Consider the following 24159-nt stretch of genomic DNA (forward strand, 5'->3'; position numbering starts at 1 on the left):
AGTACAAGAAATATCATCACGTTTCCGTTACACTTCTTGTATACACAAGACTCATCCGGACACTGAATAAATCCATATGACTGGATTACTTCGTTAAACCGGATGTTCCAAGATCTTGAAGCTTACTTTAGTCCATAAATGGACCAATTAAGCTTACACACTAGATGTTCTTTGCCTTTTTCAATGAACCCCTCTGGTTGCTTCATATGGATGTTTTCTTCAAGACTTCCGTTAAGGAAAGCTGTCTTGACATCCGTTTGTCAAACCTCATAATTCATATGAGCGGCAATAGATAAGAGTATTCGGATAGACTTAAGCATGACTACCGACGAAAAGGTTTCCTCATAATCGATTCCCTCTTTATGAGTGTATCCTTTCGCAATAAGCCTTTCTTTGAAGGTTTCTACCTTCCCATCCGTCCCTCTTTTCCTTTTGTAGATTCACTTGCATCCAACGGCTTTTATACCATTTGGTGGTTCTACAAGCTCTCAGACCTTATTAGAATACATAGATTATATTTCAGAATTCATCTCCTTTTGCCAAGATACTGCATCTTTATCTTGGAGTACTTCGTCATATGTTCGGGGATCAGGTTCATGTTTATCCGGAATCAAATCCGAAGATTCTCCTAAAAATATTAATCTCTCAGGTTGCCTTACAACCCTCCCACTATGACGAGGCATTGTCTGTAACTGTGCATCATTTGTGACACGTGTTGCAATTTCTTGTGGTACTTCATCTTGTACTATTGGTACTAAAGTAGACGTGTCCTCTCTCATTTCTTCTAGAATAATTTTACTTTTGGGCTTGTGGTCCATTATATAGTCTTCTTCTAAAAACTGAGTATTGGTGCTAACAATGATCTTCTGGTCTTTAGGGCTATACAATAAACCACCTTTCATTCCTCTAGGATAACCCACAAACACGCGAACTTCTGTACGAGATTCTAACTTATCAGCATCTTCTTTCAGCACATGTGCTAGATTACCCCAAATCCGAATATGTTTCAGACTGGGCTTTCGCCCATTCCATAATTCTGTGGGAGTGGAGGGTACTGATTAAGAAGGTACCGATTAAGAAGGTACCAAGTTCAGAATGTGCTCTGTCGTTTCCAGAGCGTATCCCCAAAACGAATTTGGTAATTCTGAATAGCTCATCATCGATCTATCTATCTCCATAAGAGTCATATTCCTTCGTTCTGCCACACCATTCTGTTGGGGTGTACCAGGTGCGGACAACTGGGATTGAATCCTGGCCTTTGATAAGTAATTCCTAAACTCTCCTAAGAGGTATTCGCCACCACGATCAGACCGTAGTGTCTTGATACTTTTACCATGACATTTCTCCACATCAGCCTTGTACTCTTTGAACTTATCAAAACACTCAGACTTGCGGCGCATCAAGTAAATGTATCCGTATCTCAAATAATCGTCTATAAAAGAGACAAAGTATTCGAAGTCACCTCTTGCCTGGATAGACATAGGACCATACAAATCAGAATAAACCAATTCTAACACATCTTTGACTCTATACCCCTTGGCATTAAAAGGTCTCTTGATCATTTTACCTTCCAAGCAAGATTCACAGGTCGGAAAATTTTCCACCACTAATGAACCCAACAGTCCATCAGTTATAAGCCTTTGAATCCTACTTAAGTTAATATGACCAAGCCTTAGATGCCAAAGATATGTTTGGTTCATTTCCGAAGGTTCCTTTCTCTTATTAGAATTAGAAGATGTGTTATTAATTTCCATTTGTTGTTTTGTGGGAGAGATTGGATTTAAAGTATATAAGTTGCCAACCAATGCACCAAAATAGATAATAACTCTATTTCTCTTTATAACCACATTGTTATTAAAAGAAACAGAATATTCATCCAAATACAGTGTAGAAACTGAAATTAAATTTTTTTTGAAACTGGGTACATAAAGATAATTTCTTAAAACCAAACTTCTATTCTTATCAAAAGATAAGTAGATATCTCCCACTGCAACAGCCGCCACCTTAGTGGCATTGCCCATATAGATGGTTATCTCTCCTTCACATAGTCGACGGGTTTCCTGGAACCCCTGCAAAGAGTTGCAAACATGATCAGTGGCTCTCGTATCTACACACCAGGTGTTGGTAGATAACACCGCTAAACATATTTAAACTACTAGAGAATGAGATATACCTCTATTGTTTTCTTTCAGTATAATGGTCAGTGGGTTGAAAAACATCCTAAGAATCACAAAACAAACTTTGGTCAAGACTCTAAATTTTAAAATAATATTGATTCCTCAAGCAATACTATTTAAATTTACCAACACCTCAAAACACCGTGAATTTTGCATGTCACGATAGTGTGGACGTATACAAAATCAATCATTTGTAAGAGGAGGTTTTACCCATTAATTTTATTCTTGTCAACCTAACTTTATGACAAATAAAATTAATAGTTGGTTTTTCCTTCGGTCACACAAATAATAGTAGTGACTCCGATGGGGAGGATACTATTAATTGTGCCTAAGTGTATACCATTACTTGATACTTAGTCCATTAAATAAGATTGTGCCCCTTCCGATGGGGAAGATCACACGTTCCTAATTAATTTCCTATAATCATCCAAATGGAAGTTTGATCTAGTGATCCACAAACAAACTCATCCGATATAGAGGAAGGCACTTAGAGCCAACGCGCAAGTTTGTGTGCATCACTTACAAACCAGTAATGGAGATCGTGGAATTTATTTAAAATCCCTCTCTCACTTAGTTATTTAAGGTGAGGAATTTTAACCTAGCAAGCACACATCACACACACTACAGTAAATAAAAGCAATAAATACGAAAATTAATTTTCCAACTATTATGACATTTTCCATCACTGTCCTCCGCGTACTGCTAGCTCTAAGGTTTATGCTGTCGGGTCCATCAAGCTTCCTTTTCTGCTGCGCTTCTGGTCCTCAAAAAGTACCACACCTTGCAAGGATACGATCCGTGATAAAAATAGAATTTTATATATATCGATCCTATATTCCACAAAGGAATATACATGTAATCTAGATCGAAACAAAAATATAAAATCCTAAAACTAATACAGCTCATGCTGTATTTAATATATACAATCATGCACACAAAAAAATGTCCTTGACATGTTCAAGGGTCCAATCACACACAATATCTATAAGCTATAATAGTTGGAGCCTACAACCACAGAGTTAGCACATCCTACTATTATCCTGCCTAAATTATGTATGATATGTGCATAATTAAACTGAAAACCAAACACACAGAGGCAAACCCTAGCTCTGATACCAATTGTTGGTTGGTCCTAGGAAGATCGTACCGGTTCCACTATACAAAAATTTTGTACAAGTCCTGAACCTTTCCTAACAACCTATTGTGTTTTATAGAAATTAAATTTGGAATCGCAAACAGAACTTAACATTATTAATTCCAAATTTAACTTATTTGTTCTTAATGGTTTAGACTTGGATCGGAAACGATGCTTAACATTATTGATCCAAATCCACCTATGTTATAAATTCAATTAAATATTAATTTCTATAATTGGCTTCCAGGACTGCATGGTGAGGCACTAGGTCTTCTTGGATATGGGATCATCCACCACCGCCTAGACAAAGCCTTTTAAAAAAACCTAATATTTAATTTCCTTATATAACTCTAGGTTTAACCAAAATAACAATCGAATCAAAAATTCGAAAAAATAAAACAAAAAAAACACAACTTCGAATATCTAATTCGAAAATCTAGAATCACTAGCCTCTTGTGTTTGGAATTCATACCAAGAAAACTAGTATGATGCGGAAAATAATTACTAGTTATACCTTTCTTTGTAAGCAATAACCTCCTGATCTTCTACCGTATTTCTCTTCTTATCTTGGACGTTGTGTGGGCAACGATCTACCGAGATGAGAACCACCAAGATTGACCGGGTGTAAGTTACTTGATGTCATATTGTCCCTAAAATAAAGTTCTAACATACATGATTTATCATATGACACCTTGAATGGATTCTGGGCATATTGTAAGCACTATATTAGTCTCTGAACAAAGCTTGGCAGTATTTAACATATGACAGAGCAGATTGATATAATGGCAAGCAATACGACCAGCTTTATGGATCGACCGAGATATATTCAGCAGACAAACAACAGACAACATTAACAACTTACCAGAACTTGTCGGTGAATATTCCTTTGAAGCCTTCTTCGAAAGTTATCATGTCTCTCATAAGTCAATTAATCACGACAACATATTCTCTTAATCTCCTCAATAATGGTGCAAAGCATAAACGACAAAAGAGGTACATCTATAGGTAGAAAAAACGATGCATTGGACTATTATTATAGAACACCCAAACTGTACCTTTTCCCATCACCTAACAAACTCTGACACAAGGGTCCACCTCATAATTGATAACCATGATTTTGCTATATTTTCTTGATTCATAATGTATGTTTTTAATGATCTTTTCATAGCTTAAATTCATATTTACTTTACATTTCACAAATTGCATTTGATCTTGGACTTAATTGCAAATTAGTTTATTATTATGGTATTTGATGCTAATATTTGATTATTATTTTGTAGGCATCAAAAGAGTCATGGACCTGATCAGATCAAACCACATTTGGACTCAAATTTAGGGCTAATCAAGTCAATCAAGCCTTGGAGCGATTTCAGAGAGATATGAGTCATCCGTCAAGGATCTGGTCCATCTAACCTAATGAGGAGCAGATCTCGTCCATTGATGAAGATCCAGAGATTTTGATCCAGATCCAAGATGACCTAACCGTTGATCAAGACCTGAATTAATCTGGATTGTCCGATCAGATTTGAGAAGGGTTTAAAAGCCGCGAGAAGCTATAGTGCCCTTGAGCTCGGCATTCCTTGCGATTTTGCGCCACTGTTCATCATCTTCTCCGATGCTCCCGTCCGCAACCCAGATCTGTGAGCAAGCTTTCTTCATCGCCGATGATCTCTGAGCTTCCGGCGACCGACGTCCGAAGGTATTGCAGTGCGATGAGGGCATTCCTCATTCACAATTTTGGATTCTGCAGTTTCATCCACTCGCAGAGTTGAGGGTGTTCCCTGATCCGTGAATTCCATTAGCCAACGATGCTCGAAGGGCGTTCCTAAAAGCTATTGAATACATTCCGACCACCACTTCATCGCGACACTTGAATCGATTGTTCAATTGATCGAGTTAAGCACTTACCAGGTTCGAATCCTCTGTTCCTCGCGCGTTGCATTGCTAGGCGAATGCGAGCTTTAAGGGGTGTTCTCCAAAGGCTATGAGCATCGTTTATGCTAGCTATGAGCTTGGCTGATTTCCGGTGATTTCTCGAAGGACGTTCCCAGAGGAGGCATTGTGTGACGGCAGTGAGAAGAAGCACGCAGCTTGGATCTATGGTTGTTGAACGTTTACCTTTTCCTGCAATTTATATTTGAATTTTCCATAAAACTTGCTCAGATCTTCAGATCTGATTCTTAACATTGCGATTTCATTTTTTTTTTTTGAGTTTTTGTAATTCCGATTTTGATTTCTTGCTTTCAATCCCGACCTTACTGATCCTTTGCGATTGATCTTTGTTCTGTTATGTTTTCATAAAACTGTTACTGCTAATTGTAGGTTTTTGTGATTTAGTTAGCAATTTAGATGCTACATACAATTAATCTTTGTGACTGTGATATTGCTTAAGTGTTGATTGCTTAACTTGAGTTGTTGATTGTTACTTCTATTCAACACTATTTTGTTTGAGTATTTGAGTTTAATTGTTGAATTTGATTGTGATGATAAATGAAATGTTATTTTTAGTTCTTGCAATTGTGATAAGATTTTGAGTGTAATGGTTATCGAGGTTGTGAATTGTAGAGATAGAAATTTATTTATTCAATTCGATGATGCATTAGACTAAGAATTTAATTGTTGTTAATTTGATGAGATGGAAGAGAATCATGTTTAGATGAGATTGACCTTCCTTTGACTTTGTTCTTGATTTTATTAGATGAATTTAATTTGAATTGTGAGTTAAATGGAAGTGCTTAGTTGAACTTGTTGATGTTAGAATTCAATTTGAATCAATTCTAGAATTAACACACATACTTTTTACTAGTTATCCTTGGAAAAATACTACTTGGGACTCCTTACTACAACACTTGTCTTTAGATTTAATGAGTTTCAATCTTAATTAATTTGGAGCGCCTTATGACATGCGAAAACGGCGACTGCCAATGATCACGTAGGTTGTGAGAGGTGATATATAAAGGGAGGATCCTCTCCGTTAGTAAGGTTCGCAATGAGCATCATCTAAATCTTACTCTCGCGCAAATCATCTACACTTCTTCTTCGCCCACTCATCGAAAAACGTACTAACTTGAGTGTCGGAGGGCCTTGTCAGGGACTCTTCCCTAGTCTTTGGTCACTAACACTTTGTTGGATTGTCGAATTGTATGCAAGATCATTGAGGAGCTCCATCGCTGGTTAAAGAAGTCTTTCGCCGATCAACAGACCAACCATCGCTGGTTAAAGAAGTCTTTCGCCGATCAACAGACCAACCATCGCTGGTTAAAGAAGTCTTTCGCCGATCAACAGACCAACCACCTGAGTCAGCGCACCATCTCTCTAGCCTTCATACAAGGTCAACTGCTATCCATCAATCTTGTCTCTATTTTACACACAAAAAAAATTATAGAATACATTATGAAGAAACTTTTACACTAATTGCTCACATGATATTATTCTTTTACCTACTGCTATCCATCAATCTTGTCTCTATTTTACACACAAAAAAAAAAAAATATAGAATATATTATGAAGAAACGCTTTTCGACTTGAACTGAAGGATTATAATAATGAAAAGGCGGGGTCAGCTGTGAACCATCGAATAGTCAGAAAAAGTAGGGGATAGATCAAAGGTTGTACATCTATGATGATGCACTCACACGTGTCACCAATGAAAAGTCTACAGTGGTAATTGATTCGACGGACATTTAGCTAGAAGCGTCAATGTTTTTATCGAGGTAAGCACGATTTTCTGTGTAATTCTTTAAGAGGAGGGCATGATTAGTCCTTACTAGTCCTAAGCTCGGACGAGTTTTCAAAACTCGTCCAAGAAAAACTAAGTTAAAAATGTGTCAGACCATACCACATTCTTACCAGGGTAATTTTTAATTCAAAATAGAGGTTATACCGAGCATGTTTAATTTCAGCCAGTCCCTGGTTCCTGTACTTGAATAAGTAATGAGTGTTGTAGTTGATTCTTTTTTAAGGCTTACGTTCGAACAAGTATAAACTTAAACAAATTTCAAGTTCGGTCGGCCATAGGGATTGACGTCCTTAGCCAAATGGATGTTGCATGTTGCAATTTGTCTTGCCTGGGCGGTCGATCCTATGCAACATTGTCCCATCTCATCCGGGCTTTTGCTCGAATAGAGTTAGATTATCTTTAATATAGCACCCATATATTAAAATTGACAATTATTATACAGCAAAATTTTATAAAAAATGCAGTTGATGAATTTAACCAAAGACTTAAACATGCAACAAAGGTATAGTGGAAATTAAAAACCAATTCATTAGCTAAACAGATAAGGAAAAGCAAGACAAATTAGAGGAAACGGTGAAGCAAGCTAGACGAGGTAGAATGAACTATCTTTTTGTGGTTCAAAAAGTTGGCAGGAGGATCGAAAGCAAGATATCCGCTTTCTTTTAACTGCGCCATAACTCCCTCTGCTCCGAGAAAAAGAGCCCTGAAAATGGAGTCAACAATAGGTGCATTGAAGTCACGTGTGTAAAAAAAAGGCTTTCTTCCTCGCTTCAAACCGCTCATCCTCCCTCGCTCGATTAGGCTGTTAACGCCACTTTGGCAATTGTTGTTTCAATTGGCGTAGTCAATAAATTTGAGAGCAAGGAATCATGTTCATCCTTTTGGACCATCAGCTCAGATTCTTTAGCATCTCATTCGATTGCGTATGTAGACTTTAATTCCTAAAGTTGAGTGCATAACTGCTTGTTCTCTGTGGTTTGTTCGTCCAGTTTCATTTTTATTTCTTCCCGGAGGCTTGTTTCCGACTGAAGTTGAGCCTCAAGAGTGTCCAAGGTGGTTGTCCACTGGGTTGTCTTATTGCGCTCAGCTTCGCCAGCTCTTGAGCCTCTTTAAATTGAGCAGATAATTCTTTTATTTGCTCAAAAGCTTGTGTAGAAAGCACTTCGAGAGTTTGCTGCTTCAGCAGCTCATTTCTTTAGTCAAATCATGCAATTGTTGAGTAATGCTTGTGCTAATTGCCCAGCGCTGAAAGATAAACCTAGTCAGGAGCATTCAAAGTAGGTTAAGGTTAGTTGATTAAATTACAATACTTTAGTTTGCCCATAGGAAAATCATCTGCTAACTCTGTAGGTGTGAGTTCGCCAAGCCAGTTTTTGGTCTCTCTCCAAGCATCTATTAAACAACTTCCTAATAATATTGGGAGGGTAGAAGGAAGAAGAGATGTTGGAAAAATTGAAACTTGGGCAGAAGGTAAAGAAAAAATGATTGATGATTAGAGAGGACACTCCGTAGCAACAAGGGTAGTTTTCGTGCCAAGAGATACAGAAGGAATGTGATCTGAAGGGAAGTCTGGTAAAGAAGTACCCTCTTGAGGTTGGGCGCGGCAGGAGTCGAGAGGAAAGGATAAAGGATGGACAAGGTATGCTCGGGGGATTGCTCTTGTATATCTTCCCAGGCGGAATCTGACTGAATGGAAATTGCTTGCCTCTTAGGAGAAGGGGCAAGGGTCAGCTTGCGCTTCTTGCATTTCCTTTTTGGCGAAGCCGCGTTCTCTGAAGGAGAGTTTGCAGATATCAAAGGAGGATTTGAAGGTAACTCCACAGATGCAGCTGTGCTCGCCTCAGTTATGCAATCTTCGGATGCCTCGTTAGAAGGAGGGGGTAATGGTAAACCCCGTTCAACTAACAACTCTTGTTCCTTGGCATGAAGCTCCCCCACTCTCAGATCGATTAATTCATCAATCAAGGACAAAAGAATAGTATCCACTGCACAAAATAAAAAATATCTTAGTTAGCGATAGTGTAAGTATCGAAATTACTAAAACTTTCCAAAGGGACAGGGTAGTCTCTTTTGAATGAGACTCAAACCAAAAAGATATAAAAAACCTTCCTATAGCTATTTGTGAATTCTAAAGCATTGATTGCTCAGTTTGGGAAGATAAGAAAGAAAGATTGAATCATGTTTAAGTTTTGTAGGATCAGGAAGAGAAGAAAAGAAAGATTGCCAACTAACAGACTAAGTAGCAAAATTTGATATCTCTAAGAAGAAAAAACGAGACTTCTAGGCCTTGTTCGAGAAAGGCATGTACTCGAAGAAAACTGCTTTCGATTGAGACTGATAGAGGAAGACCACAGGTTTTGATTTTTTTTGGGTAAGCAAATATGTAAAGATTGCGAAGAGTAAGAGGAATCTCGAACAGATGAAACAACATAAATATCCCGCATATATACCGGAAAGCGTTCGGCACAACCCATTGCAATGGGATGTGGGAATATTGACTTACTGTCGACAAAAAAGAATGAATGAGGAAACACAGACTGGCCATTAATTGATCGGAAAAGAAAGTAATATGATTATTGAGGGAAGGTGAGGATGATTGTTTGGGGAAGGAAGACAAATATGATAATCGCGAGGGATTTCATATCTAGAGTAAAGGTAAGCCCGATCAGAGGCATCAAAACTTGAAGAGGTAGAGCTATACCAAGGGACAAAAGATTCCTGAGCCATGATAGAATGAAACTTAGATAGAGGATGAGTAACTTACTATGTTATCTGGAATTTGAGAAAGAAGGGATGCGGAGGAAGGAAGGTCGTCGGAGAAAATAGACGGAAGAAGGAAGATTGTTGGAGAAAATGAGCCCGAAAAGATGAAGGACGAAGTGTGAGGAACCCACGGCGCCTAGGGTTTTATAAAAGGTAGTTTAATTGCCACTGTTAAATTGAAACAGCAGGACTAAGGAGGGTCGTTGATTTATAAAGTTGGACATGCCATTGCATCATGCAAAGTGGGGAATGTCAGAAGACGTTGCAGAGAATGAGTAGTGGTACCACGTGACACTCACCAATAAATGAATATTTATGATGAACACGACAAGCGACACATTTTGTAGATAAAATGTCTTTTCACAAATCCTCAGTACTCCCTTTTTTATAAATAGTAAATGTCCAAGGTACGAGTAAGAGCACGAACTGTCGAATGACCATAGTAAGGAGGCGAGTGGGAAAAAAATAGGACTTAAGTCCAGTCAGTCGCTTATACCTCCTTCGACTAGACTTGAAGGGTAGACTAGTGATGCGAGTTATATCGAGAGGATCTAGAAGATGACACGGTGGTCAAAGTCAAGGTGATGTGGCGGTCAAAGTTAAGGTAAAAGAGCGTTCTGCACTTTCTGTTGATCGCTAGCCTTAAAGTTCTCGGGTCTTGCTCGCAGGTAGGGATGACAATTTTCCCCGCGGGTTTGGGGCCCCGCGGGGAAAACCCGAAATGGGGATGGGGATCCCCGATTTTTCGGGGATGGGGCGGGTTTGGGGCGGGTTTGAGAATACTATCCCCATCCCCGAACCCGCCCCGAATATTATTATTATTAATATTAATAAATAATAATATGATTTTTTTAAAAAATATTAATAATAGTGTTAATATTAATATTGAAATTTTTGAAAATATTATTAATAATAATATTATTGATATTGATATTAATATTAATATTATCATTAATAATTATTATTAAATAATAATAATAATAATATAAATTAATTTAGAAATGGGGCGGGGATGGGGAATCCCCGAACCCGTGGGTTCGGGTTCGGGGAATCCCCGAACCCGAACAAATGGAAACGGGGCGGGGATGGGAATGGCAAACCCGGCCCCGCCCCGCCCCGTTGCCATCCCTACTCGTAGGACCCTAAAGCAAGACGTTTGGATAAGGCTAACTGGTTAGAAACTTGATTGGATATAAGGACTCGAGGACTTTACGTTGAAACTAAAAAAATAATAAGCTCGGTCAATAAATGGCCAGCCGGGTTCAAAGGAGCCCGACCGGAGGTAAAGTTGACCGGACTCTAGACACTTAAGCCTTCTAAAAATCTTTATACTTGCACAGCTGGACAAAGGGTCGGTCGAGCATAATGCTCTATGTGTACGCCCGACCGACAAAGATCGGACGGACTTAAAGACACTTACCCTCATGAACCTCTTTATACTAGATCGGTCGGATGCAGGTCAGTCGAGCATAAGGCTCTATGTGTATGCTTGATCGGACAAAGACCGGCAGACTTAAAGACACTTAGCCTCATAAACCTCTTTATACTAGATCGAATGGATAAAGGTCGGTCGAGCATAAGGCTCTATGTGTTTTCCTGACCAGGCAAAGACTGGGCGGGTTTAAAGACACTTAGTCTCATAAACATCTTTATACTAGATCGGCCGGATAAAGGTTGGTTGAGCATAAGCCTCTATATGTACGCTCGGTCGGGCAAAGACCGGGCAGACTTAAACACACTTAGCCTCATAAACCTTTTTATACTAGATTGGTCGGATAAAGGTCGGTCGAGCATAAAACTCTATGTGTACACTCGACTTGGCAAAGACTGGACGGGTTTAAAGACCCTTAGCCTCACTAACCTCTTTATACTAGATCGGCCGAATAAAAGTCAGTCGAGCATAAGGCTCTATGTGTATGCCCGGTCAGGCAAAGACCCGACAGGCTTAAAGACACTTAGCCTCATAAACCTCTTTATATCAGATCAGTCGAATAAAGGTCGATCAAATATAAGGCTTTAGACGTACTCTCGGCCGGACAAAGACCGGGCGAGCTTAAAGACACTTATCCTAAGGAAACTCTATATATACGGTCGGCCGGGCAAAGATCGACTGGGTTTAAGTTACTTGATGTAATATTGTTCCTAAAATAAAGTTCTAACATACATGATTTATCATATGACACCTTGAATGGATTCTGGGCATATTGTGGGCACTATATTAGTCTCTGAACAGATCTTGGCAGTATTTAACATATGACAGAACAGATTGATATAATGACAAGTAATACGATCGACCTTATGAACCGGCCGAGATATATTCAGCAGACAACATTATAACAACTTACCAGAACTTGTTGGTGAATATTCCTTTGAAGCCTTCTTCGAAAGTTATCATGTCTCTCATAAGCCAATTAATCACGACAGCATATTCTCTTAATCTCCTCAATAATGGCGCAAAGCATAAACGACAAAAGAGATACATCTATGGATAGAAAAAAGATTCATCGGACTATTATTATGGAACACCCAAACTGTACTTTTTTTCATCACCTAACAAACTCCGACACAAGGGTCCACCTTATGATCACGTAGATTGTGAGAGGTGATATATAAAAGGGGGATCTTCTCCGTTAGCAAAGTTCGCAATGAGCATCATCTAAACCTTACTCTCGCACATATCATCTACACTTCTTCTTCGCCCACTCGTCGAAAAACGTACCGACTTAAGTGTCGGAGGGTCTTGTCAGGGACCCTTCCCTGGTCTTTGGTCACTAACACTTTGTTGGATTGTCGGATTGTATGCAGGATCATTGAGGAGCTCCATCACCGGTTAAAGAAGTCTTTCGCCGGTCAACAGACCATCCACCTGAGTCAGCATGCCATCTCTTTAGCCTTTAGACAATGTCAACTTCTATCCATCAATTTTGTCTCTATTTTACACAGAAAAAAATATATAATACATTATGAAGAAACTTTTACACTAATTGCTCACATGATATTATTCTTTTATCTAGTTGTTTGATCAACCATTTTATCAAATGGATGTAAAAAAATATATCTACTTTATATGATTTTAAGCCAGCACTCCAAGTATGGTTTGAAAAATACGTTCTCACCACAGTAAAATAACTCTCTAGCATGCATTTTATTATATGACATAGTTATTATAGTTGTGACTTAGAACAAGTACAAGCTACTGAAAATTATCTGCAAGTCTCCTTCGATTTGAAAATCTTTATCAAGTTCATTGTCTTTTGAGTGAGTGTAGAAACCACATACAATTTAATTGAATTTCTTCTCTCTCAATTTAAGCATGCTTCTTATAAGCTACTATCTCAGCCCCCGGGATTATGGTACAACGACAGGGTATTCAAATTATTACTCAGGTACCTATAGTTTGAGCCCCAGCTATGATGAATTTACAAGAATTTTTCCTCTAAATGGAGCACGCACCTAAAGGATGTTGGGCTCCCGATTTACCCTAGTAGTCGGTGAAAAATTTCCGTAGGGTCGAACCGATCACCCCAGACTCAATGTTACCCAATCTAATTAATCATTTTTTTTATAAGCTACTATCTCGAACACACAATTGCAGATATACCTATGGAACTTATTCATGTCTAGGTTACATATCACACTGTCTTCGGACAAACACATACTTTGAGACCTACAAAGAAAGTAGAGGGCTGCATGGAATAAAACATTTAGGCACTAACTCACCATGACCGCCTTGATCTTCTTAGTCTTCTCTATCCCAGGGCAATTGATCTAAGGGTGTAAATGAATCGAGCCACGTGAGCCGCTCGATCAAAGCTCGACTCAAGTTCGAATTTAACTGAGCTTAAGCCGGTTTATTTAACATTCGAGTCGAGCTCGAGCTCATTTAACACTGGCTCGAGGACTCGTCGAGTCTTGTCAAGCCAGGTTAATTTAATATTTTAATAAATAAAATTATTATTACTTTTAAAATGAAGAATGAGTTAAGGAGTTTTTGGATTATGATTAGAGCGAAGAATGAGTTAAGGAGTTTTTGGATTATGATTAGAGCATGTCATTCGGTGTATTTAAGATTCACGGTTCAAATGTTATTTGCACAAGTTTTTAATTTATTTTTCCAAATCAGACTTGAGCTTGACTAGAGCTCAAACTCACAATCTCGCTAAGCTCAAGTTAAGCCTCTGTAATTTTCTCGAGCTGGCATGAGCTCGAACTTGGCTCGGCTCAATTACATCTGTAAACTGACCCATACTGCTCCACCACAACCTAACAGAATTCAAGTCCACCTCGTCGCAATTCCAGAGGCCCAAATTGATTCCATTCCTATTCACCTTGGATGAGCCGACCTCAAACCCACTGTGAGTACAATTCCATTGTGCTGAATTTAAATGATATTCAAACTTGGTTGAGCTCATTTCAATTTGGTCTTTTTCTAGCTAACCTCCCTCCCTAATGAGTTAGGGTAATACAAATGGAGAGAATTAGGTCAACTGATGACCACGAGGTCCACAAGACACATCCACTCACTTTGATCTAATTAAACAATATCACCTTCATTTGGCCAACGAGTTGCCAGTTTCCTCTGTTTTTTGTTAATTGCCAGGCTGCAATCACAACTTTGAGCCAGTCATGTGCAGATATATATAAAAGAAATGTGCATTATTGTTAATTTCTGATTCATTGCCGTGATAATGAGATATAATTTATTCCAATGTGTCGGTTAAAGAGTTATAGAGACTGTAGCTGTTCCTCGCACTACAATTTCTGATGGCAAACCTTTGTGCTATGGAATTCCAGGTAAATTAAAGTTTGCCCAATGGGAAGAATGAGTAATTAAACTTTGCACCTTGAGACAAATTCAACAAATCCTTGTGCTATGACTAAATATTTCTTTGTTCTCTAAAAGTAATAAATACAGACCACTCCTTTGGATGTTCACAGCATTTCAATTTGTTGGAAGTTATCCCTTATTTTGTGATTGAAGAAATTTGACTAGTTCAATGAAAAAAGAAGAAAAAAATGGACGCAGATCTTTCTATAGACAAGATATTGGTTGTCGACTGCAATATAACTTATAATTTCAGATTCAGACAATAACACATATATGTAGAATAAAACTCTTTGAAAGTTTGCCCATCATAAAAAAAGTAAATTTGATCAAAATGCGAAATAAAGGGGGTAGGTTAGCTAGATCAAGACCAATTGTAATGCACTTTACTGACTATCAAAACAAGTCATAAGTGCTTTGATACTCTGTCTCATGTTGAACTATCCCTTTATTAGTTGTCCCTTTTACCTCTGTTTTTTTCTTGGTTTTTAGGAAATTTTCCTATTGGATTGAATAGGATTGGTGCTACCCAAGTCTTCATCATGCCAAGAAATTCACAAAAGAGATAACACGGACGTCTATTTTACAGGTATTAATAACACAAAGAAACAGATATTCAATAAGAGAGACGGGAAATGAACAATACGAACATATATATAGAAAAATATACATTGAAAAAAAAGATAAATCCGTTATCCCTAGTGACGGTCCCATAGATGTAAAGGGAGTTAAATGAGGTACACAAGCGTTAAACACATGGTGGGATAAATCTCAGGTCGTCAATTCATGAGAATCGGCCCTTGACCATTACACTATACATGTCATGCGTTTACCGTCTGCGCTACGTCTTGGAGGCCAACACTATGGGGCGTTAAGGTATATAGAAAAATATGCATTGAATATGGAATTATAAATATTCATTTGGAAAGAAAACAACACTCAGTAGCAGAATTTTCTTCCCCTCTGAATTTAATCTATTTCTTCCTATATTTCATCCTATAAAGTAAATTCAGAAATATCGCTAACATATACCAACAATTCTATCAAACAATCAAGCACTTTCTGAGAAGATAGAAACAAAAAACTCATATTTTTCCCATTCGAAATCAATGATCTAGTTTGAATTTCAAGCATTCAGAAATCAGATAAATTCATTGTATAACTATATAAATCTAACTTAATCATCATAAAAGAACAAAGAAATTCCATCAAAAAGTTTGTTATTAAGGTTATGCACATACCGGGCCAAACTATTTTCAATCAGGCACTTGTTGACTCCTCTGTGCTACTCTGTGATCTCCTTTCTCTCCCTGCAAACCACTTCACTGTCCTCCTTGCAATAGACAGCCAAATCCTCCTAAATTTCTCATCTTTGTCCCCTGCCGATGTGCTGCTCCTGGCTGCATCTCTGCCCATCTCAAATCTTGACAGATTAGTGATTTCTGACATCGATCTCGCCCTGCAGGATATCGAAGCTCTTGAGTTCACATCAGCAACAAATCCGGAAAGAACCATTGATTTGCTCCCTTTGATTTGCCTGACTTTGAGTTCTAGCAGTCTCTTCTTCTCCATCTCTCTCTTAATCGTCAATATCTTCTCATCAGTTGCGGAAATTTTGTCTCCTCCATTGTCATCTCGATGAATTTCAGCTCCATCATGCTCCAAGTTGAAATCTTCCTCGCTAAATCTTTTGCTCGAAGCAATGCTGAGCATATCTGCGCTCAAAGAAAGCAAATCCGACGAGTTGACGTCACTCCACCGGCCTCTGGACATGACATCGGAGACTATAATTCTGTGCTTGTATTTATGAAAGTGTTGAGCTGCGTTATCCCCTTCTTCTTCTGCCCTAATTCCATCCTTCTCCATGCCTTTCTTGCCCGTCCTCCGGAAATTGCTCCCGATGCTGAATCTTGAGGAGCCAAAGGGCTGCCTTTCTACGAAGAGCTCAAGTTCGGTAGCCGCGGTGACGTCGTCGAGGCGGTCGGAGGCGAACAAGAAGCGGCAGCTGGCGGAGAGCCCCCTGAAGAGGGCGGCGTCCTCGGCGCAGACTCCAGCGCGGCAGAGGGGGCAAGTGGAGTGCGCCTCGATCCATCGGTCGACACAGGCGATGTGAAAGGCATGCTTGCACTTGGGGAGAAGGCGGAGGACATCGGCGTCGTCAAACCTGGAGAGGCAGACGGCGCACTCGAGGCCGGCGCGGCCGCCGCGGAGCGAATCGAATCGAAAGAAAGGGAGGGAATCAACGGCAACCTTTTCGATTCCGGAAGGCTGGAGGAGGGGCAGAATCGATCGGTCGTCGGCGGCGAGGGAGGGTTCGAGAGTGAGAAGCCCGCGGTGGCAAAACTTAGCGCAGAAAAGCATGAGGAGTATGAGAGCGAACATGGTGGCGAAGATGCCGAACACGACCGTGAAGCCCGGCCGGAAGGAGACGTCGGCCTCCTGCGACGGCGAGTCAGCGGCGACGACGGCGGAGGGCGCAAGAAAGAAGAGGAGGAAGGCGATTAACATCAGATTTAACATCAGATTAACACTCGTTTTGAGACGCTGCTGCATCTTGTCGATCTCATTTTGTATTGATTTGGTGGGAATTATATCAAACCTGTGTCGGTTTAATCTTGAATCCGGTTCACTAGACCGAAACGGAGTGGATTATCCCGAACTTTGGTCAATTCCGGTTCAATCAATGGAATTGATTGTCAAACTATGGACGCTTTTGTTTCAACTGGTTTGAAAATGATTTGGCTGCTTCTGGGGAATTGATCTATCGACTTTATTAAATAAATATGTCTATTTTGGAATATCTTTTGATTAAAATAAATTTAAAAAAACTTTTTTTGTTTTTAAAAACTAATTTGTCTTTTAATTTTTTCCGAAAGGAATAAATTTGCCAACCTATATGTTTGTCTTTCTATTTTTAATAGTATATATATTTTACAATGGAAATATAATTAATATAAACATTAAAAAACTAAATCAAAATGTTGGTAATAATTATAATTTAATGTACAGATATTTTCCATCAAAAATATTATATAATTATGATTGTACAAGTAAACAATTATAATATTAATTTATATAATCTAATTTTTCATCACCTTAAACTTCTACATCAATCTATACCATAATTTAAATATATTATAAGAATTATTTTTAAAAGGCCAAGATATATGCTTCTTTAGTGAGTCAAAAGGTTGATCAGGAATTTCATATTCTTTTTTATCACAATGCAAATTTTGATGATAATTTCACCGGTTAACTCTTTTTACATGATGATGACTACTGACTCTGATAGATTAAGATATAAGAGATGTATAATTTATGTTTTGAATTTATTTAATAGGTTAATTAAGAAGAAAATCGTCTATTTTTAAAAATTAATTAGACGAGTATATTTGAATTATAAAAAGACATCAAATCATTTAAAAATTTACCGACAAAATGATGTAAGAATTATCTATTTATTAATTATGTTTTATCATATCATTTTTTTACCTTTTTTTTCACAACGTAAATTAGTTTGATCAAGTCAAATTAGATAGCAACGGAAATTTCATTTCCATTTATATCAATTTATCAAATGAATTATTCTTGTATTGATAATATTGCTATTGTTTATTATTATTTTATAATCTGTAAAAAAAATCTTATTTTCCATACATTTATTATAATATGTGAAAAATATTTCTTCTAAGTTGCTCCGTAACCTTCATGTCATTTATTTACATAAAATTGTTACACACTCCTACGGAAGGGGTCGATTTGTAAATAGTAAAACCTATATGGGTGTGAATGGAAGAGACTGGTTCTCCAGTTATACTCCTAACCCCAGAGGCCGCTGTTTCCATCGCCCCAGTAGTTCTCTCCTCCCGGACCCTCGCCTGAAGCCTCTCTCCTTCGCTCTCTCTCCTCGGGCATAAGAATTGCTCCTCGAGGCGCGAACTAGATTGGGAAGGGGTCTGCAGTTAGCTCTCCAGCAACGCCATTGACGTGAGTTCTCTGCGAGCAATAGGCCTGAGATTTGTTTGATGACTTGGTGGAGGCTGGCCCTTGGATCGCAATTTCGAACTTGCGCATGATGAGGTTTGTGTCGATCTTGTTATTCGTCTTTGCCTGCGGTGCGGGTTCCAATTTGGACCACCTTTTTGTACTTTGGTTTCCTCTCCCGAGCCCTGCCTCGGTCGGGATCGATGGGAGATGGAGGCGGAGCGTGATCTCTTCTGATTCATGATCGCATCTGTTGCTTTGATCTGTAGCTTGTAGCTTGGTTTTGCCCAAATGCTTGTTATCTCCTTTTATTTGGGATTTTACTTCTGAACATTTGATCCTTCTGTTCTTCGTGAGATTTTCGAGATACTGCTTGTCCAATGTCTCTTGGTGCAGGATCTGTAGCCTGCTAAGATTGTTCTTCTTTTGTTTTGATCAGTTCGCAACTGTAAGCCATCTTGAGTTCTTCGTTGTTTTCTTTCCTCGCGTGGGTATACTCTTTGCTTTTATCGTTCTGTTTGAGCGGATGCAAAAGGAGCGGCGGCCCGAGCCCAGTGGACGAGGATCGATAGAGTCGCCTCTTGCTTTTCTAGTTCATTCTTTGTTGTATTGGTTTTGTACCTGGACTGAAAGATTATTATTTTCCCTGTCCAATCCCTCTTCTCATTTTTATTTCTCCATTTACCTCTCACTTATGAAATTCTCGGCTTGTTCATGGTGAGTTTTCTTCTTCGAACATCAATTGAAATCTGACAGCCAAAATTTCCTCCAACTACTGCTACTACTGCTTGATCTACTTCCTGTTGATACAATTTCCTTCTCCCTTTCTATTGAAGAACACCATCAATTTTTAGTGACAAATTAGCTTAAAGTTTCGATTTCTTTAGCCTTTTGCACATGTATCAGTGTTAGGGTTTTCTCATCTCCATTCTATTCTTCAAGATATCTCATTTAAGATGTTTCTTTTTACAATATCTACTGAAGTATGATGCAATCTTACATCGAATGGCGGTCGCACAGATACCAGAAAGTGAGTCCGGATGTTCTCCTCCTCTGCAATGGAAGGAAGCTATCATTGCGAGCCTGCGAAGAAGATGATGATATTCCGGACTACATTGCCTCCGAAGGTAAATCACTTCCACTAGCGCGGCCGGCGTCGGGATCGGCAGATCCCTCCCCAACATCGCAGCATCGCCACTCCTTCCCTTCGGAATCCTTACTAGCGCAATGCGACAACCGGCCATCCTCCGCGAAGGCTCAGAACAATCACCTTCGCTTTGAGGTTAATGGATTGAGCCCCAACGTAGGAGGCGGTGGTCTTCTCCGGTGGGGCCAAAATAAGAGGTCCCGTGGATCGAGGGCTGACGACCGGTCGGCTGGGGATGAATTTTCCGCCAACTCAAGAAACAAAATCCAGCGGCGGCCGGCGGCGGCGGCGGCGGCGATGCCCCCTCCGCCCTGTGGCTTGTACACGAGAGGCGCCAATCACCGTTCACTAAGAAATAAGTACGCCATTTCTTATCTTGTCGCTCCCCCTTCTCCATTCTCCATTCTCCATTCTCATGTTCACTTTTTCTTCTTTTATTAATGTTTTCCCTCTAGAGAGGTGAAAAGAAATTTCTGCAAAAAATATCTTATTTCTTTTCGAAAATATAATAGATTTCAGTTGTAAATTGTGGTTGCCTCCTTCGTATGGTTAGATGAATGGATATCATTTGTGTTTGTTTTCTAACGTATAGTTAGATGAAATGTAAGGTCACGATTTTTAACCGCCCCAAATTTTCACCCATTGATATATTGTATTCCTATGATGTTGTCGTAGATGTTGGAGGGGCATAGTTTTGGCGGCTTTGATGATTAACTACATCCTTACAGTTGTGTAATATTTTTAGAGATTCCATGAAGTGTCTACATGAGCTATCCTTTCAAGTTTCAATTTGAAGTTTGGGATGTTGGTAATGGCTGTTCCAATAGATTTTGGGATCATTTCTTAATAGGTGTAAAAGTATCCCATTAGGTGCTTGATTTTTTTCTTATAAAGAGTCGCTATGCTAGAGCAAAATGTTCGTCGTGATTTACCTATCGGTATCTGATAGGGGACTGCGATATAAGGTTCCAGGGGGTGAATGTTATCCCCTTTTGCTCCAATATGAAGTTTGGGGTGCCTCCAAGGCATAGCCGAGTTGGTCATCACATAGTAGATTTGTAGAGATTGATAAGAGTTGATTTCGTCCGGAAATACCTTCCCATGTGGTGACCTGTTTATTCTTCTGATTTACTTCTCTACAAATGACTGTGGGACTAGCCGTGTGAGACTCCGGGGTTAGTATATGACAACAACTTCATATTTTTTTATATTGCAGAAATATAGAAAAAATATAAAGTTTGGGGTCAATTCCCAATTGATGCAAAAATGACTCACTGAGTATCTGACATTCTGATATAAAGGACCGCTACGTTAGGACTAATGCATATCATGATTTACCCTTTTCAGAGTGTGTTGGACAGTCTTGAAGGAACTGTTAAAGTGATGACTTCATTTTTTTTCCCCCAATTTGAAGTATAATTTTACTAATGAAAAACTTCCATTGTGAGGTCTCATAGGTGATTATAAGATTAGTGAAAGTAAGTCCAACACTGGTCTGCGTATATCTATAGAATTCTGTACCTAATTAGTTAACCCTAATGTAACTTTGCAATAAAAATTTTATCTTTTTTTTTTTTTAAGTTTCATGTAAAGCATGACTACCTCCAAATGCCTTTTTTTTTTTTTTTTTTTTTGTTGTTGTTGTTGTTGTACCAAAAGCGTGTTTCTGTTGACTTTTCACCATGCGTCTCTTTCCCTTTTCATTTGATTTTTGTTATTTGAAGGTATGTTGTCTTCTAGGAATTACTCCTTTTTTTGCCTTAATCAAGGTGTTATACCTCTCTATTAGCTTATCCACACTGCTCACCATTACATTTATAGTGACATCAAAGTTTTCTAATACCTCATCGCGTCCTGTCCAGTATCCGCCTTAACCCATCTTCACCTTGCTTCATCTAAAGACCTCTTTTTATCCACCATCTACCATGATCAGGAATAACAAAGATGGATCCAACGACCTGACTCAATCTGGGAAGAGATCTCCGAGAGTCCTGCCTGAGAATGCCCAGAAGCCGTCGGCCAAGCCTGCTCAGAATGGCTGTGCAGCAGCAGCAGAAGAAGCAGAAGCAGAAGCAACGGATATTTATGCGAACACAGAATCATCAAAATGTCCATTTGAGATAGAGATGGCCAGTGCAGGAGAAAAGCTAAATCTCGACAAGTTTGAGTGGCCGAGGATTTACATCTCCCTCTCCAGGAAGGAGAAGGAAGATGACTTCCTTGCCATGAAAGGAACCAAGCTGCCCCACAGGCCCAAAAAAAGGCCCAAGAACATTGAAAAGGCTCTCCAGGTATATATACTATAGTTCCTCCTCCTTGATTTACAGTTTGTTTACATCAGTAATAGTACTTGTGCATCATTTGATTGTTCTATGGTTCAGAGATCTTTCAGTCCCGACTGTCCAGTGGCCAGTACATAAGATGTTGCTACCATGATTCAGAGATCTTTAGAAAATTTCTGGACTACAAAAAACAGTAGTATGATTTACTTTTTGTTTTGCTTTGTTTCTGCAGTATTGTTTTCCGGGGATGTGGCTTTCTGATTTGACTAGAGCTAGATATGAAGTGAGGGAGAAGAAGTGTGCGAAGAAGGTTCTCCTTTTTCCTCTTAATTTTTGCTACCAATGACCCACTGTTTGATGCGTGACTTTTCTCATTTGAAAATATTATGTTTCTTGGTTTTGTCTGGTTTGATTTGAGTGGGTGTGTTTGCATTGACTTTATCATATCTAATTATATTTGTTTAATCGGTGTTCTAATGGTTGCTTGATTTGATGCTTGCAGAAGAAACTGGGGCTAAAGGCCATGGAGAACAACTTAGACAGTGATTCAGAGTAATGACAGTGGAGGAATCAGGTCCTCCTCATGCGCCCATGGCTCAAATTACTTTTCTCATTTTTCACTTTTATTTTGCAGTGTGGAATTTTCTCCCCATGTTGCTACAGTTTTGTTCCTGGCGGTGGATGAAGGAGGCCTTATAATCCTTCATCTCCCTTGCTCTTGTACAGATCCCACCTTTCAATGAGAGAGAGAGAGAGGTTTCAACAAAGTGATCTCTCTCACTCATTATATCTTTTTGGTGCTTCGACGTCTAACTATTGCTCAGATTAAGCGCTAATCTTAGAATAAACCCTTTCCATCCGACTGTATGACTAAGTTAGACATGTTAGTCTTCTTTTTGCAGTGCGTTGGGGTCTTTCTTCTACAAATATTGCATTTATGGGACAAGTTTGATTCCCTTAGAGGTCAACATTCGACAATGTGCATAAGTTATGCTTCATATTTAACTGAGAAAATAATCTCCTTTTAGGATTAATCAAGTGAAGGACTGCTGAGTCAGTTGCTAAGTTGCCACATTTGTTTTGTGGGGTGAAGCTGGTCTCCACCATAAATGCTGTATTGTGATGTACGAATGCTTCTTTTTGTCTATTTTTAAGGTGGAATTCTTTTATATTCTTAATAAATGTAATTAAATAAGGTAATCTTTTTTTTTGTGTTCTTAATCAATTCAAGCGATTATTAAAAATAAATAAATATTCCAGTTTCAATTGAAACGTAGTTATTTGTTTTCGAAATGAGAAAGTTATAAAAGTAAAATTTCAGAAAATAAATCCCAATTAAAATTTGATGGTCAAAAATCAAAAGTGTGCCTTTATTTTTGGAATCATCATGACGTCCACTGTAATTTTTTATGCGCTCTTAATTATCTGATTACGTTATTTTTCATTATTATCTTTTATATTTTCCACTTAAATTTTGAATTGGGGTATGTTGTAATAGTTGCTAACTCATAATTATTATAAAACTTTAATAGTTATTTCATGAATGTTAGATAAATTTAGAGATATCATATCTTTTAGTTTGTGTTGCACTATGTGACATATAATATATAAGGGGAACGATTTTTGTCACGATAACCCTCCGTGAAAACCTTTCGCGACCCAATTGGCAGCCCACGTGGCCAACTCCACCTCAACCCTCTCTCTCTCCGCTTCATTCGCGATCTCATCCCCCTCGCGTCAAAATCCTTGGCCTGCCCTAACTCTCTTCTCCTCCCCCTCGCGAAGCAGCAGCGACCGCCCCATTCCCCTCGCGTCAAAATCCTCGGCGTGCCCTAACTCTCTTCTCCTCCCCCTCGCGAAGCAGTAGCGACCGCGAATTTCTCCTCCTCCCCTCTCGCGAAGCAGCAGCCTTCATCCTCATCTCTCCACGACGAAGCAGCAGGCTCCATCCTTATCTCTCCGCGACGAAGCAGAGCAGCCTCCATCCTCATCTCGCGACGACCTCCTTCTTCCTCCGCGACCGACCTCGCTTCGTGAAAGATGAGTGAGTTTTTGCCTAACCTAATCTTGGGTGCTGCTAATTTCTGAATCTTGGCTTGTAGTTGTG

The 24159-nt window shown here is 39.0% G+C and overlaps 2 protein-coding genes across 2 annotated transcripts; one reads left to right on the forward strand and one right to left on the reverse strand.

Annotated features, from left to right (window-relative positions):
* Window positions 1-12376: 12376 nt before the first annotated feature.
* On the reverse strand, window positions 12377-17215 carry LOC121976956 (E3 ubiquitin-protein ligase ATL42-like). The gene is made up of 2 exons (XM_042529398.1): window positions 15881-17215; window positions 12377-12680 (listed from the first exon to the last, which is right to left on the reverse strand). Exon 1 carries the CDS (start codon window positions 17190-17192, stop codon window positions 15900-15902), a length of 1293 nt encoding a protein of 430 aa, XP_042385332.1. The 5' UTR covers window positions 17193-17215; the 3' UTR covers window positions 12377-12680; window positions 15881-15899.
* Window positions 17216-18470: 1255 nt separating this feature from the next.
* Window positions 18471-22839, forward strand: LOC121976963. The gene is made up of 5 exons (XM_042529411.1): window positions 18471-18719; window positions 19644-20129; window positions 21704-22061; window positions 22285-22362; window positions 22555-22839. Exons 1-5 carry the CDS (start codon window positions 18712-18714, stop codon window positions 22606-22608), a joined length of 984 nt encoding a protein of 327 aa, XP_042385345.1. The 5' UTR covers window positions 18471-18711; the 3' UTR covers window positions 22609-22839.
* The last annotated feature ends 1320 nt before the right edge of the window (window positions 22840-24159 follow it).

Source organism: Zingiber officinale, chromosome 1B (genome assembly GCF_018446385.1).
Source record: "Zingiber officinale cultivar Zhangliang chromosome 1B, Zo_v1.1, whole genome shotgun sequence".
In the NCBI taxonomy this organism is placed as follows: Eukaryota; Viridiplantae; Streptophyta; class Magnoliopsida; order Zingiberales; family Zingiberaceae; genus Zingiber; species Zingiber officinale.

Coding starts and splice junctions, on each gene's coding strand:
- LOC121976956 (XM_042529398.1), bottom strand. CDS start 17,192: ATGCAGCAGCGTCTCAAAACGAGTGTTAATCTGATGTTAAATCTGATG.
- LOC121976963 (XM_042529411.1), top strand. Junction 20,130..21,703: donor CACCGTTCACTAAGAAATAA/GTACGCCATTTC, acceptor TACCATGATCAG/GAATAACAAAGATGGATCCA. Junction 22,062..22,284: donor ACATTGAAAAGGCTCTCCAG/GTATATATACTA, acceptor TTGTTTCTGCAG/TATTGTTTTCCGGGGATGTG.